This window comes from Serinus canaria, chromosome 2, assembly GCF_022539315.1.
Source record: "Serinus canaria isolate serCan28SL12 chromosome 2, serCan2020, whole genome shotgun sequence".
Lineage (NCBI taxonomy): Eukaryota > Metazoa > Chordata > Aves > Passeriformes > Fringillidae > Serinus > Serinus canaria.
The window spans coordinates 81,781,649-81,797,435 of record NC_066315.1 but is presented as its reverse complement, the minus strand read 5'-3'; the positions used below and the strand labels follow the sequence as shown (position 1 = coordinate 81,797,435).

At 53.6% G+C, this 15,787-nt stretch overlaps 1 protein-coding gene across 4 annotated transcripts; it reads right to left on the bottom strand.

The window, feature by feature from the left end:
* Positions 1-1,372: 1,372 nt before the first annotated feature.
* Positions 1,373-14,482, bottom strand: LOC103815441 (myosin-6-like). 4 transcript variants are annotated; one of them, XM_050970430.1, is made up of 38 exons: positions 14,282-14,482; positions 13,644-13,787; positions 12,900-13,056; positions 12,704-12,731; positions 12,499-12,607; positions 12,325-12,417; positions 12,139-12,202; positions 11,561-11,659; positions 11,315-11,418; positions 10,514-10,652; positions 10,160-10,428; positions 9,782-9,952; positions 9,335-9,644; positions 9,157-9,230; positions 8,932-9,019; positions 8,730-8,847; positions 8,525-8,648; positions 8,227-8,363; positions 8,011-8,137; positions 7,781-7,909; positions 7,450-7,692; positions 7,040-7,216; positions 6,794-6,939; positions 6,626-6,716; positions 5,972-6,361; positions 5,756-5,882; positions 5,536-5,654; positions 4,931-5,127; positions 4,547-4,730; positions 4,306-4,471; positions 4,101-4,225; positions 3,711-4,019; positions 3,429-3,632; positions 3,098-3,223; positions 2,720-2,995; positions 2,192-2,287; positions 1,481-1,615; positions 1,373-1,393 (listed from the first exon to the last, which is right to left on the bottom strand). In XM_050970430.1, exons 1-38 carry the CDS (start codon positions 14,480-14,482, stop codon positions 1,373-1,375), a joined length of 5,817 nt encoding a protein of 1,938 aa, XP_050826387.1. The 4 variants fall into 4 exon arrangements, with proteins under 4 accessions (XP_050826387.1, XP_050826389.1, XP_050826388.1 ...); XM_050970432.1 differs by having other exon boundaries at positions 1,373-1,390; XM_050970431.1 differs by having other exon boundaries at positions 9,157-9,218.
* Positions 14,483-15,787: the final 1,305 nt, after the last annotated feature.

The following is a 15,787-nucleotide window of genomic DNA, read 5'->3' as shown; positions in this document are numbered from 1 at the left end:
GCACAAGCTGCAAGCTCAGGAACCAGGAGGTCCCTGAAGCGCTCACCCAGGCTCCGTGCTACATGTGGAGGTACCAGGTGCTGCCTCCCACCTCCTGGGGACCCTCCCTCCTCAGTCCTGTATGTGTCCCCAGGCACATCTCTTCCCACACACAGATATGGATTGGTGAGGCAGGTTGAGATACCCTGTCAGGCAGTTTGAGGTTGAGGTACACCCTATGGGTGAAATCATATTGCACTGTGGGGTGGGCTGCAACATCCTGTGGGGTGCACCAGGTCCACACAGATTAGCAATCCACAATGTTTTTAGGGTTGGAAGGAACCTCAGATCATCCAGTCCAACCCCCCTGCCAAGGCAGGGTGACCTAGAGAATTTACTCAGGAATGTGTTCAGTTGGGTTTTTAAAGTCTGCAGACAGAGAGACTCCACAGTCTCCCTGGGCAGCCTGTTCCTGAGCTCTGCCACCCTCAATGTAAAGAAGTTCTTCTTCATGTTGAGGTGGAATTCTTGTGGTTTAGTTTATGGCCACTGCTTCTTTTCCTGTCTCTGGGCACCTCTGAAAAGTCCAGCACTCTCCTCTGGACACCCATCTTTGAGATGCATTGATAAGATCCCCTCTGAGTTTTCTCTAGACTTAGGCTCAGCTCCCTCAGTCTCTTTTGCTGGAGAGATGTTCCAGATCCCAGGTCATCTTCATGGCCTACTGGACCCTCTCCAATAACTCCATTTCTTTCTTGTGCTGAGTAGCCCAGAACTGGAACCACAGCAGATGTGGCCTCCCTGTGACTGAATAGAGGGGCAGGATCATCTCCTTCAACCTGCTGGTCACACTCTTCCTGATGTACTTGGAATACTCCTGGCCCCAAGGATGCACTGCCAGCTCATAGTCAACTTGTTATCCACCAAGACTTCCAGGTCCTTCTCCACAGAGGTGCTCTCTCATCTGATTCAGCAGCGGCCTCATATTTTCCCTAATCTTCCTTTTGCTGCTGATATACCTGTAGAAGCCCTTCTTGTTGTCCTTGTTATCCCTTGCCAGATTCAATTCCAAGGTGACTTGGGCCTTCCTTGTTGCATCCCTGAATGCTCTGACAATGCTCCCACATCGCCTATCCCTTTTTCCAAATCCCATAAATTTCTTCTTCACAAATTTCAGATTTACTAGAAACATGTATGGTCTCCATCCATATTACAGGTGCCATACAATGGGATAACCCCACCCTCCCCACACAAATCCAACCCCACACAAACTGCTGCTGCTCAATGCTTTTTATTGGCTGACCAAGCCTGGGGGGCTAAGGGGGAGTTGGGCACATCGAAGTCTAAATGGGACAGCTGCAAGTTCAGGTAGCACACTTGGGGATCCAGATCTTCACTCTTCATTGAGTCCCTTCTGATGGAGAATGAGAAAAAGGGACTGTGAGCATGAGGAAGTTGTGGAGCAGCCATGGGGCAGCTGTAGGGCAGGGGAAAGTCCCACCTTGGCTCCAATGTCGCGGCTCTTGGCCCGCAGCTTGTTGACCTGGGACTCAGCAATGTCGGCACGCTCCTCTGCCTCATCCAGCTCGTGCTGCGCCTTGCGGAACTTGGCCAGGTTGGTGTTGGCCTGTTCCTCCTGAGGGGGCAGGGACACCAGTGAGGCTCCCACACAGCTCTGTCTGGCCTCCAACCACCCCATCTGCTCTCCATAAATATGACTTTTTTATTGCTCCATCTGGCCCACAATGGAAACACCTGTTTCTTCACACATTCCATTTTTGAACCACCCAACCATCTACCAAATGATCCATCCATCCATCCATCCATCCATCCATCCATCCATCCATCCATTTAATCTTCCACCCACATAAATTTTGAGCCTTCCTTCCTTCCTTCCTTCCTTCCTTCCTTCCTTCCTTCCTTCCTTCCTTCCTTCCTTCCTTCCTTCCGTCCTTCCTTCCTTCCTTCCTTCCTTCCTTCCTTCCTTCCTTCCTTCCTTCCTTCCTTCCTTCCTTCCTTCCTTCCTTCCTTCCCACATCCAACCATCATCTCTCAATCCCACCACCAACCCACCTTCCTCACCCCCGAATACCCCACCCCTTGACCACCTCATCTCAAGGTCTCCTGCTACTCCCCACATCCTCTCCCACACCCCAATCCCCCACTGTCCCCAACTAGGAGGTGGTCCCACCGATGTCCCTCCAGTGCTCACCGCCTCTTCTGCCTGTCGCTTGTAGGCCTTGACCTTCAGCTGGAGCTTGTCCACGAGGTCTTGGAGCCGGACCATATTTTTCCGATCTTCCTCTGTCTGTAGGGTGAGACACACATGGATCATGACTGACCCTACCTGCACTTGGAATCACCACCCAAGCTACAAGGGCCAGGAGACAGTTAATGATGTTCTGGGGGAGTGGAGCCTCTCAAGATCTGTGGGTGGCCTAAGCTCCGGGAGCAGGAGGTGGATGCCCTGATGAGGTCCCACCTGAAGTTATGGATTATGCAGAGACCCCATGGATGCTAGGACACTGAGAGATTACCTGGGTGGCTCATGACCCAGACAATATTCTGGATCCCACTACAGTATCAGACATACATGCAGTGGGTGGTCTAGTATCAAATCTAGACAGCCTGTCTCTCTCTGGCCAGCAGATTAGCCATGTTTTAAGTCATGTACAGCATGAGATATGATGCCCTGTGGCCAAGGGCCAGGAATTGACCTGGGTCATCCCAGGAGCCCCACCTGGTAGCTGAGTTCCTTGACACGGCGCTCGGACTTGCGGAGACCCTTAATGCTCTCAGCATTGCGCTTCTGCTCAGCCTCCAGCTCATTCTCCAGCTCCCGCACACGAGCCTCCAGCTTCTGCAGCTGCTTCTTGCCCCCTTTGAGGGCCAGCTGCTCAGCCTCATCCAGCCTCATCTGCAGGTCCTTGATGGTCTGCTCCATGTTCTTCTTCATCCGCTCCAGATGGGCGCTGGTGTCCTGCTCCTTCTTCAGCTCCTCTGCCATCATGGCCGCCTGCCCGAGGAGAGAAGCAAGCAGAGAAGGAGGACCAAAGCATGCTCTCCATCATCCTCCAGTGGAAGGTGTCTTAGATGTTGGTCCCACCACGGCACTCACATCAGTGATGGCTTTCTTGGCCTTCTCCTCAGCATTCCTGCACTCCTGGATGGCTTCTTCCACCTCTGTCTGCAGCTGGGATATGTCGGCCTCCATCTTCTTCTTCTGGTTGATGAGGCTGGTGTTCTGGAGTCAGAGGAGAGGACCTCAGGAGGTGTCTCTTGAACTGCTGACCCCTCCTTCTTCAACCCCCCAGTACTTAATGACCCCACAGCTCCCTCCCAACTTTGCAGGCTTAAAGGATCTGGAGATCTTGATAACTCAACCCATTAGAAGCCCACATTCATTGGATGGAGGTGACCTCTATCCTTGCAGGTATGTGATGTCTCACCTGTGAGTGGAGAAGCTGGACCCTCTCGCTGGCCTCAATCAGCTCCTGCTCGGCCAACTTGCGGGCCCTCTCAGTCTGTTCCACCACTGCCTGCATCTCCTCCAGCTCTGACTGGAGGAGGTTGTTTCTCCTCTCCACGATGGCAATATTCTCCTTCAGGTCTTCATTGGCTCTTACTACATCATCCAGCTGCAGTTGGGTATCCTGTTGGGATAAACAGAATGGATGTCAGCCAGCAGCTCAGGGGGCTAGGAAAACCTCCTTATAGGTGGGTAATCCCACCTTGAGGTGAGCCTGGGCTCCTTTCAGGTGGGACTGAGCTTCAGCAGCCACGCGGTTGGCATGGCTGAGCTGAATCTCCATCTCATTGAGGTCACCCTCCATCTTCTTCTTCAGCCTCAGGGCCTCGTTGCGGCTCCGGGTCTCAGCATCCAGAGAGGTCTGCAGTGAGTCCACCACCCGCAGGTGGTTGCGCTTGGCCTGCTCCATCTCCTCATCCTTCTCGGCCAGCTTGCGCTCATAGTCTGCCTTGACCTGGTTGAACTCCAGTTGGGCCCTCAGGATCTTTCCCTCCTCATGCTCCAGAGAAGCCTGGTGGAGACAGAGAGAAATTAGCGGGCCACAGAGAAGACCAGGTCAATGTGGGACTCATGGGGATGTGATTTGGCTCACCTCAGCCTCTTCCAATGCAGCTTGGAGCTCCAGTTTCTCAGCATCCAGCTGCTTCCGGACCTTCTCCAATTCATGGATGGTCTTATGGCTGCCACCCAGCTGCTCCGTCAGGTCCGAGATCTCCTCTGCCCAGATCATAACCCATCAGACTTGGTGGAAAGTGGTGGAATACAAAAAGGTGGGTAGGGAAAGACCACAGTCTCACCTTGGAGATTCTTGTTCTCCCTTTTGAAGGTCTCCAGGTGCTCAAGCGACTCCTCATAGGCATTCTTAAGCTTGAAGAGCTCGGTGCTGAGTGACCTGGCCTCTTTCTGCGATGCCTCCAGCTCCATCTGTGACTCTTCAAACTTCTGCTTCCACTCAGACAAGATCTGGAGCAAAGCAAAGGGTCACCCTCTATTCCTGTGTCTCTCATTTGCTCATGTCTCACCACTGTGTCCTCCTACCTTATCAAAGTTTCTCTGCTTCTTGTCCAAAGCAGCTGCTGCTGCATTTGATCGCTCCACATCTGCCATCAGATCCTCAATCTCATTTTGCAGACGGTGCTTGGTCTTCTCCAGGGAGGAACACTTGGCATTGACTGCCTCCACTGCCTCCTCAGCCTCCTGCAGCCGCTGGGCCAGCTTCTTCCTGCCGTGGGAGAAAATCTGGCTGTGGTCACCCGTGGACCAAGTGGGCCAACTCAAACCTTATTCTACTTATTCATTGGCTGAGGCTCTGGATTTCCATCATTTCCAGATCCCTATACCTTCTCCAGATTCTTTTACAGTGGAAGGGTGTGCACTCTTCCCTGCCTCACAGAGGCTTCTTTTCATGGGGAGATGACTCACTTGGCTTCCTCCAGTTCCTCAGTGCGCTGGATGGCATCTGTCTCATACTTGGTCCTCCACTGTGCCACCTCAGAGTTGGCCTTGGAGAGTGAGCGCTGGAGCTCAGCCTTGGCCTCTGTCTCCTCCTCATACTGCTCCCTCAGAAGGTCGCAGTCGTGCCGGGCTGACTGGAGGGCATGGGCCAGTGCATTCTTGGCCTGGGAGGGGAGAGGCAAGAAGTAGATGAACCTATGTCTACATCGTCAAACTCAGTAAGCACTGGTATTTGTCAGCCAAACCTTTTCTAGATCATTCCAACCAAATTCAGCACATCTAGACCCAGAGAGATCTAAAGATGGGTATTTCTAGTCTGGCTCAGTTTGACTTCCCCTCATCCAGAGCCACCCAACCACCCATAGACCAACCCAGCTGCTTCAGAACTGACCTGCTCAGCCCAACCTCTCAGCTGTTTGACCAATGCAACCCAACTCAACCACTCTCAGATGCAACCATCCCACTGAACTGGCCTGAACTTGAATTCCATTTGGTGCTACCACCATGAGGGTGAAGGACACCTTGTCTTGTGGCCCTCCTGGAGACCCTATCAGCCATCCCACAAACCTCACCTTTATCTCCTCCTCCAGCTGCCTCTTCAAGTCCTCCATCTGCTGGGTGTATGACTGCTTGCCCCTAGTTAATTGAGAGACAAGGGCCTCCTTTTCCTCCAGCTGGCGAGACAGCTCTCCTGCAGAGGTAGGGCAGGTTTTCAAGGTATGGCAGGGATTGAAGATGTGGGGCAGGGGCTGAGGATGTGGAGTGAGGGGTATGGTGGGTCAGGGTTCCCACCATTCTCAGTCTGGAGCTTGGCCCGTTGGGTGCTGGTGTCATTGAGGACTCTTTGTGTCTCTTCCAGCTTGGCCCGGTGTTCAGCTGCCTGGTCCTCCATGGTGCGAGAGATCTTCTCCATGCCCACCTTGGAGGAGGAAAGAATGGAGGGAAGGAATGAAGAAGGAGAATGATGCCCATGATGGAGATAAGATGTCCACCTTGGCTTCCTTCTACCTTGGCCTTTATCAGTTGCTCCATGTTAGAGCTGAGATCATCCAGCTCCAGCTTGAGGTCGCTCTTCTCCTTCTCCAGCTTCTGCTTGACGCGCTGTAAGTTGTCAATCTGCTCGCTGAGCTCGGCCACGCTGTCGGCGTGCTTCTTGCGCAGCGCAGCAGCCGTGGCCTCGTGCTGCAGCGTGGCCTCCTCCAGGTCCCGCCGCATCTTCTGGAACTCTGCCTCACGCTTCTTGTTGAGCTCGATCTGCACTGAAGTGACACCACCCGCCTCCTCCAGCCGCTCACTGATCTCCTCCAGCTCCCGTGACAGGTCTGTGCGCAGCTTCTCCACCTTGGCTCTGCCTGTCCGCTCTGCCTCCAGCTCCTCCTCCAGCTCCTCAATCCGTGCCTGTGCTCCAAGGATGGAGCTGCTGTCAGCAGACTTGGCTCCACCCAACTCCTCCCCTCAATTCAACCAATTGAGCTGGAGACTTTTCAACCCAACTCACCCCAATAAGCTGAAAACACTTCAGCTCATGCCAGACATCTGAACATTTGTAAACCAATTGGAAACTCCTAAACTCAGCCTAAGCAGACAGAGACTCTTCACTTCAATCCAAACAGATGGAGAATCTCCAGTCCAACCCAAATAAGAAGAGGATAGATCCCTCACCTGCAGCTCTTTCAGCTTCTTCTGGAGCTGGAGAGCCAGAGCCTGCTCGTCCTCAACCTTGCTGTTCTGCTGGTTGATCTCAAACTCTTTCCTGCAAATGAAAGCAGTTAGCAGTGAGGTCTCTGCCCTTGCCCCCAGTTTAGACTGAGGAAAAAGGTCCTTTTTTACTTCTTGAGCTTCTCCTCCAGCTGCTGCTTGTCATTCTCTAGGTCCATGATATTCTCCTGGGTCAGCTTCAAGTCACCTTCCAGCTTCCTTTTGGCCCGTTCCAGGTCCATCCGGACCTTCTTCTCCTGTTCCAGGGAGCCTTCAAGCTGTGTGGAAACAGGGAAATGAGGGGAACCTCAGTTTTCCATCATATCTGCCCCAGAAAGCTCCTTAGCACTACTTATGGTAGGACCAGACCACACTCACGTCATCCACTTGCTGTTCCATCTTGAGTTTGGCCTTTGTCAGGGTGTTGACTTTGTCTTCCTCTGCCTGCAGGTCATCCAGCGTCTGCTGGTGAGATTCTTGCAGAGCCTTCTTTTCCTTTGTTAGCTTTGCAATGGTTTCATCCAGCCCAGCCATCTCCTCTGTGAGGTTCTTGACCTGAAGGAGAAGAAACACTCGGCCTCCAGCTTGGTACCAGAGCTAGGGCAAAGCTGGGCGACACTGCTCTTGTCCTTGGCCAGTGAGGCAACTGCAGTGGTAGAGAGCCCAAAGGATGTTGAATCTTCATGTAGCCCAGATCAACTACCCTTGAATCTCCTCAGACTCACACTGCCAGGCTGTGTTGACCCAAATCCCCACGACTTAAGGTCAAGGCCTCTCTCCACCCTCACCTTGTTCTCAGTGGCATGTTTCTCCTTCTCCACCTTGGCCAGAGTCAGCTCTAAATCATCAATATCTTTTTTCAGCTCCGAACACTCATCCTCCAGCTTCCTCTTCCTAGCTGTCAGCTCTGCATTCATCTCTTCCTCATCCTCCAGTCGCTCTGTCAGCTCCTTCACCTTGGCCTCCAGCTGGATCTTGTTCTTGATCAGCTGGTCACAGCGCTCCTCAGCATCATTGAGGTTGTCCTGCTCCTGTATTGGAGTAGTAGAGGAAGTAGGGTGGCCCTGGAGGGCTGCTGGTCACCCCCCTGACATGGTTTTTTGGGGCAGTCTCACTCACAGCCTGCACTTGGAGCTGAAGGTCATTCTTCTCCTGCAGCATGGAGACCATCTTCTCCTCCAGCTCCTTACGCCGGGTCTCCGACTTCTCCAGGGCTTCCTTCAGCCGTCCAAACTCTTCCTTCATGTTCTAAAGCAGGAGACCAGTAGCCAAATCCAATCCCCTCCATCCATCAACCCCACCCAACCCATTTTGGGTCCCAAGCTGCCCGTCTCATCACCTCCTCCCACCTGCATCTCCTTCTCTGTCTCAGCACTCTTCAACAAGGGCTTGATCTTGAAGTAGAGCTTCATCCAAGGCCAGTTCTTCACTCCCATGAAGGCTCTGATGTTCCACTGGATCACCAGCAGTGAGTCCCTAGAATGGTGACACAGATGCCACTACAGCACCAATCTGGTGATCCACCAGATGTCACTTCCCAAGGAGAAAGACCCTTCCCCTCTCACCGGCGCTCCAGGATCTTCTTGAACTCAATGCGCATGAGTTGCCCTCGGGCCTGGGCCTGGATGCGGGTGATGATGCGGGAGAGGCGCTCATCCCGCATCTCCTCCAGAAGTCCCAGCAGCCCAGCCTTGAAGAAGACCTGACGGAGGAAGGAGGCAAGTAATAGGGTGAATTGGTTGGGAAGGGTTCATGGACAGATGGATGGGTTGTTGGGGAAATGAAGCGATGAGTGGTGGTAAGACCATGGGGTCTACATGACCCCATGGGTGGAAGGAGCATGGAGACACTATGTGCCCTTACCTTGGTGTGCCCAAATTTGTACTGGTTGTGGTCAATATCAATGGACCCCAGGAGCTTCTCAGCGCCCTTGCGGCTGTCAATGAACTGCCCCTCAGGGATGGCAGCAGGGTTCAGGATGCGGTACCTGGTGACCAGAGAGGACATGAAAACCCTGAGGTCAGCCCCAGTCAGGTGGTCCATTACCTCCCCATATCTCTGTGCCTACCGCTGTCGGAAGTCCCCATAGAGGATGCGATTGGGGAAGCCCTTGCGGCAGATGCGGATGCCCTCTAACACCCCATTGCAGCGCAGCTGATGCATTACCAGAGGATTATCCATCACACCTGGCAGTGGGTCAGAGGGGTCGTGTCAACCACAAGCCGCACTTACCACCCTTTTCCCTGCCCTCAGTCCTGCCCTTTGCTCACCTGGCTCCTTCCGCTCATTGGGGATGATGCAGCGGACAAAATGAGGGTGGGTGGTCTTGAGGTTGGCCATCAGCTTGTTGAGGTTCTCCTGTTGAGGGAGGGAGGAGAGAAGAAGCTAACTAATGAGAGAGCAAGAGAGAGTCTGTGGGACTGAAGGGGTTTTCCACCACTCAGGAGATTGTCCTCCCACTTCCCCAAACTGGGTCCACTATCTAGGTCCCTCACCCGATGCAGTGCTGAGACAGTCTGAAAGGAGGAACCTTTCTTCTTAGCTCCTTTCCCCTTCCCTCCATCACCACCTAGAGAGAAGAGCGGTAGGGTAACACAGGAAAGAGGGTGACAAGTGAACAGTAGTCTTCTCCATCAACTCATCCCTCCATCACCCCATCATCCATTCACCCACCAGCATCTGCCCCAGCATAGTTGGAGAAGAGATTGGCCAAGAGCTTCAGGGCTGATTTCTGGTAGAGCCCAACCACTGTCTCATTGAGGGGGTCCTTGTTCTTCTCCAGCCACCCGATGATGTTGTAGTCCACTGTGCCAGCATAGTGGACAAGAGAGAAATGGGCCTCTGGCTTCCCCTTGACATTGCGTGGCTTCCCAAAGTTGGCCGACTTGCCCAGGTGATTATCAAAGAGCTTGGCCTTGAAGGTCATGTCTGAGGCTTTGGGAAACATGCATTCCTCCTCCAGGATGGACATGATCCCCATGGGCTAGGAAGAAAAATGGTGGAGGAAGATACCAAGTACAACCCAGCTGATCAACTCTGGGGCCCCTGACAGGCTCTAGCTGAAAGGGCCCTTGCCCCAAAGTCCCTTCAGCCCACATGAGACCCTGGGGGAGGTGGTACCTTCTCAATGAGGTCAATGCAGGCCTGGAGGTCCATGCCAAAGTCAATGAACTCCCACTCAATGCCCTCCTTCTTGTATTCCTCTTGCTCTAGCACAAACATGTGGTGGTTGAAAAACTGCTGCAGCTTCTCGTTGGTGAAGTTGATGCAGAGCTGCTCGAAGCTGTTGAACTGGGGAAGGAGAAAGGAGATGAGGTTGACTGGATCAACTCAATACCCAACAGGGTCAACAGAATGCCTGATGAGATCCATAGGTGAATGTGAGCCCCAGCGGGATCAACAGAATGCCCAGTAGTATCAATGAAGTCAACTCAACACCCAAGAGGATTAACACAACCCCCAAGAGGACAAATACCCTGCCACCCCCTCAGTCCTCACATCAAAGATCTCAAATCCAGCTATGTCCAGCACACCGATGAAGTACTGCCTTGGCTGCTTGGTGTCCAGGGAGTTGTTGATCCTCACCACCATCCAGTTGAACATCTTCTCATATACAGCCTTGGCCAAGGCCCCAATGGAGTAGTACACCTGCTGGACATTCTGCCCCTTGGTGACATACTCATTGCCCACCTTTACCCGGGGGTGACACAACCCCTTGAGAAGATCAGCTGAGTTCAGCCCCATCAAGTAGGCTGACTTGTCAGCATCTGCAGAGCATCAAGAAAAAGATATGTTGTCAGATTCCACCTAACCTGGTGACCCTAAGACCTATGTCATCCCACACCCACTCACCTTCAGTACCATCTGGTTCTGCCTGCTCTTCCCGTTGCTTCTGTTTGAACTTCATGTTGCCAAAGTGCATGATAGCACCTGTCAGCTTATAGACACCAGCCTTCTCCTCAGCTGTGAAGCCCAGGACATCAAAAGCGCTCTGGGTGATAAGGAGAGGGCCTTGCCACCAGCTGTGGTCATGGCTCTTTGCTGGCCACCATTTGTGTCTCTCTGCCCTTCCAGCTCATCAACTTCTCCATCCATCTGCAGACTCATCCACTCATGGACTCACCCATTATGGATTCACCCATCCATCCATCCATCTGAGGACTCACTTATCCATGGATCTATCTGTCCATCCATCCATGGATCCATCAATCCATCCATCTGAGGACTACATCCATCCATTTACCTATCCATGGACTCTTCTAACCATTCATCCATCCATCCACAGACTCATCCATTTATGGACTCATCCATTCACCATTAACTCCAGCCATACATCCATGGACTCATCCATCTGTTTAAGGACTTGTTCACCCATGGACTCATCCATCCACCTAAGTACTTCCACACCTAAGTACTGTTTTTATCTCCATCCACAACCTCCTCCACTCCCTGCCTCCTGTCCTACCTTCTATCCCTCACCCCACATCATCCCACTCCACCAACCCACCATCTTCCACCCTTCCTATCCTCCACTTCTCATCCCTATGTTCCTCCTCTCCTCCGACCATCCATCTTCTACCATCTCAACCATCCACCTGGCACTTCACCTTCAATTCATCATGGGGATGTCTACCTGCCTACCCCACCACTCACGTCAGTTGCCAACAGCTCTTCAGAGTCATCGATGGAGGCCACAGTCACCTCTCCTTGGGAGACATAACTGTAGTCATAGGGGTTGTTCGTGATGAGAAGCATCTCTGTTACGTGGGGCCAGGACAGAGAGAAAAACTGAGCATTTGCACTGGCTAAACAGATCCAAATCATCCTCAATTGCCCCAGGAAGGAGGAGAGAATTGGAGAAGAGGAAGTAGAAGACTCAAGGCCAAGCACCCTACTCACCCAGCAGCTCTGGCTTCTTGTTGGAAAGGATCTGGTAAAAGATGTGGTAGTTCCTCTCAGCCTTCAGCTGGAAAATGACACGGGACTTCTCCAGGAGGTCTGAGGTGGATATAGAGAGAAGTAGGATGGAGATTGGGGTGAGGAGATGGATTGAGATATGGAGAGATGGATGGTGGGATGGGGAGATGGAGGGAAGAAGAGAGGAAAATGGAAGGTCAGATGGATAGTGGGATGAGATGATGGATCCATCAACCATGAAGACAGATGAAGGGATGGACATGGGTGAAGGGAAGGTAGGCAAGGAGGGAGGGAGGTAGACACAAGGAGATGGAAGGACAAAGAATTGGAGGTGGAGGGTCAGGTCAATGGTGGGATAAGGAGATGGAGAGGCAACTGGATGGAGGGAAGAAGGGGGATATGTGTGAATGAATGGAGTTCCTGGGTGGATGGATGAAGTTCATGGAGGAGTCCATACATGGATGAATCCTAGGAGGGATGAATAAATCCATGGATAGATAAGTCCATGGATGGATAATGGACTACAAGACAGCTTCGCACTGAGCTCTTAACTCACTCACAGGTCTCAATGTCAGCTGATGCCAACTTCCCTGTGGCCCCAAAATGGATCCGGATGAACTTCCCCTGGGAAAGCAGTGGCAGGAAGTGGAGGTGGCTGCCTTCATGCAGCAGATCCCACACCATAGATCCTGTCCCACAAACTGCCCCACAGACCCTTCCTCATACAACCCACTCCCATCACTCACAAATCGGGAGGAGTTGTCATTGCGGAGGGTCTTGGCATTGCCGAAGGCCTCCAAGGCAGGGTTGGCCTGGATGATCTGGTCCTCCAGGGTGCCCTGCATGGGGTGGGACAATGCTGGGTGTGGATACCACTGGGGTATGCTCTCTGCCGAGGGTACATGGACTGAGGAACTCACCTTGCTGCTATTGGTCACCTCCTTCTTGCGGTCGCCAATGGCAGCAATGCTGGCAAAGTATTGGATGACCCTCTTGGTGTTGACTGTCTTCCCTGCCCCGGATTCTCCGCTGGGGGAGCAACAGTGAGATATTGGATAACATCCTGGTGGGTCCTTCATCCCACCCCACTGCTCTGGGGCAGGGCTGGACAAAGCAGGGCCTTACGTGATGAGGATGGACTGGTTCTCTCGGTCTGCCAAGAAAAAAGAGGAGTCAGGTGGGATGAAGCTGGGAAACATACTTGGGGTCTTGGGGTTGAGGCTGAGGTTCTCCATCCTCCCAGGTGAGAACCAGTTCTAAGTCAGGAGCCATTTATTGGAGTGGGGTCTTCTAGTTTGAGGTCCTCACAGAACATCCCTACCTGTTAGCATGTTCTGGTAGGCATTGTCAGAGATGGAGAAGATGTGGGGGGGAGCTTCACTCCGCTTCTTTCCCCGGTAGGCAGCCACCACCTCGGCATTGTAGACAGGCAACCACTTATAGGGGTTGACAGTCACACAGAAGAGCCCCGAGTAGGTCTGGAGAAAAGGGCAGGCAGGTCAGAGCCAGGAGGTGCCACCCCACCAGATGGGGACATCCTAGGTCTAGGTGGCCCAAGGGATGTGGTGACGGGATGTCCTGATCTTGGTTGTCTGAATAGGGTCTGGAGAAGGGACATCTTGGGTCTGGGTGTCCCACAACATGCAGGGGGCTGGGACGGAGATGGGACATCTCTTGTGTCAGGGGCCCAAGGGGCCTGGGGATGGAACATATTATGTTCTATCAAGGGAGCTATTGAAGTGACATCCTGGATTTGGGAGGCCAAAGGGGTCAGGGGATGCAACATCTCAGGTCTTGATTGCTGAGGCAGTCTAGAAATGGGATATCTTGGGTCTGGGTGGCCCAAGGGAGGCTGGAGAAAGGGCCACCAGGTTCTAAGTGTCCCAAAGTCTGTGAAAAAGCCACCCCAGGTTTTAGGTGGACCATAGATTCTCTGGAAGCCCCATCTGGTACTATGTATCCCAAGAGCTTTAGGGAAGGGTCACTAGTTTCCATCCACCCCATAGGCTGTGGGGAAGACCTCGCCTACTTCCCAGGTGATCCAGGGGCTTGTGGGAAGGCTCACATAGATCAACCAAGAGGCATAGCGCTCCTTGAGGTTGTAGAGGACAGCAGGCTCATGGAGGAAGGTCAGCATTGCCATGTCCTCAATCTTGTCAAATTTGGGGGGGTTCTGCTGGTGAATGTCAGCTTCCTTCACCGTCACCGTCTGGGGGAAATGGGGAGACATGGGAGTGGGAGTTGGGAGATGTCCATGGCTTGGGGAGATAGGGGTTGTTCCATTGGTAGGATTTCTTCCATGGGTTGAGAGGGATCTCCTATAATATGGGGGTACCCCCCATCGGTTGTGAGACTTCAATGGGTCAGGGCTTCTACCATTTTCAGCCTGGTTCCCCCCTCCTCTGTTTGCTCTCCCCCAAACCTGCAACCCCCCTCCCTCCTTTAACCCCTCCCCCATTAATTTCATCCCATTAATCCCTCCCTCCTTAACTCTTCACCTCCCTACTTCCCACCAATCCCTTATCCCCCATGATGCCCAACCCCCTCTTTTTTTCCGCACCAGTCACCCCCTTTGCCCCCACCTGCCATCAACCCTTGCCATCCTTAGCCCCTCCCTCCATTACCCCCTCATCCCCATTAATCCTTTGCCCCACATGGCCCCTTGCCCCCCTCCCCTCACGACCCCCTCCCCCAGTTGCCCACCTCTCCCAGCTCAGTCTGGACGGTGGCCTCCCCTCCTTGCCGCCCCGTCACCCGTCCCCGAACGAACTCCTCCCGGGGGTGCGGGACGAAGCACTCGCTGCGGGGGTCGAAGGGTCTGGTCTGCGCTGCCAGCCGTTCCCGCTCCCCTGGCCGCAGGAACGGGGCTGCCGCCCCCAGCGCTGCCAGCACTGCGTCCGCCATCCTGCCACGCAGACAGGGACCCCGCATCACCTGGGGGCTGTGAGCCTGCGGCCACAGACTCTCCCCCTTGTTCCGTGGCCCCACACAACCCCACTGGCCAGAGGCCATTGCCATGCATGGGCCCCTTTAGCCATGCCCAGACCCATGCCCAGACCCCTATGGCTGTGGCAGACCCCAGAGCCAGACACGGAGCTTTGCAGCTGTGCACAGCCCCATGCATGGGTCCCTGTAGATGTGCAGGGAGCCCTATAGTCCTCTGCACACCCACGTAGTCATGCACAGAACTCCTGTAGTGATTCAGGGACTCCCTGCAGGGACCCCTACAATCATTAAAGGATCCCTAATGGTGATGTTCAGGACTTCATAATTATGTATGGTCCCATGCACAGAATCCTATGGCCATTCATGACCCCATGTATTGAGACCTATACAGTGCACAGACCCCCTATAGCTGTAGACAGACCCCTATAGTCATGCAGGGACCCCAGTCCCATGCACAGCCCCTTGTACAGACTCCTGTACTGATGCAGGCACCCCCACAACCAGGGACCACCAACCCCTGGAATGATGCGTGGCCCCCTGCAGCCATGCACAGACCCCCATAATGATTTGGGCATCCCTACAGCGATGCACAGAGATCCATAGCAGTGCAGGGACCCCTATAACAATGCAGGGAACCTTAGAGTCCTGCACAGCCCCATATGCAGACCCCCACAGCACAGGACGGATCCCCTGTAGTGATGTGCAGACCCTATAGCAACACACACACACCCTATAGCAGCATAGCCCCACCACTCCCCCCCACAGAAGCACCCCTCCCCGTGCTGCCCCACAGCATCCCCCTCACCTGGAGTCTGTGGATCTAGAAGGTAAGATGAAGGGAGCTGGAAGAACATGTGGAGGGTGAGTAGGGCTGCACCCCATGCCCCATATAGACCTTCTTTGCCTTATAGACCCTTTATGCCCCATAGAGCCCTTTGCCACATAGACTCCATGTGCCCCATAGCCCTGCTTGTGCCACATAGGTCCCCTGGATGTCCCACAGACCATCAGTGTCCCCTGATTGCTGTGCCCCCATGGATCTCTTTCCCCCACAGTACCCCTCAGTGTTTCTTAGGTCCTCTGTGCTTCATAACCCCATGTGTACCCCACAGGTTCCCACACCCCAGAGAACCTCCATGTGTCCCATAGGCCCCCTGTGCCCCATATCCCCCCACAGATTCCTGTGCCAAATAGATCCCCATATGCCCCATAACCCTCCCATGCACCCCACAGCCCCCCATATCCTCCCTCAGCCCTTCATAT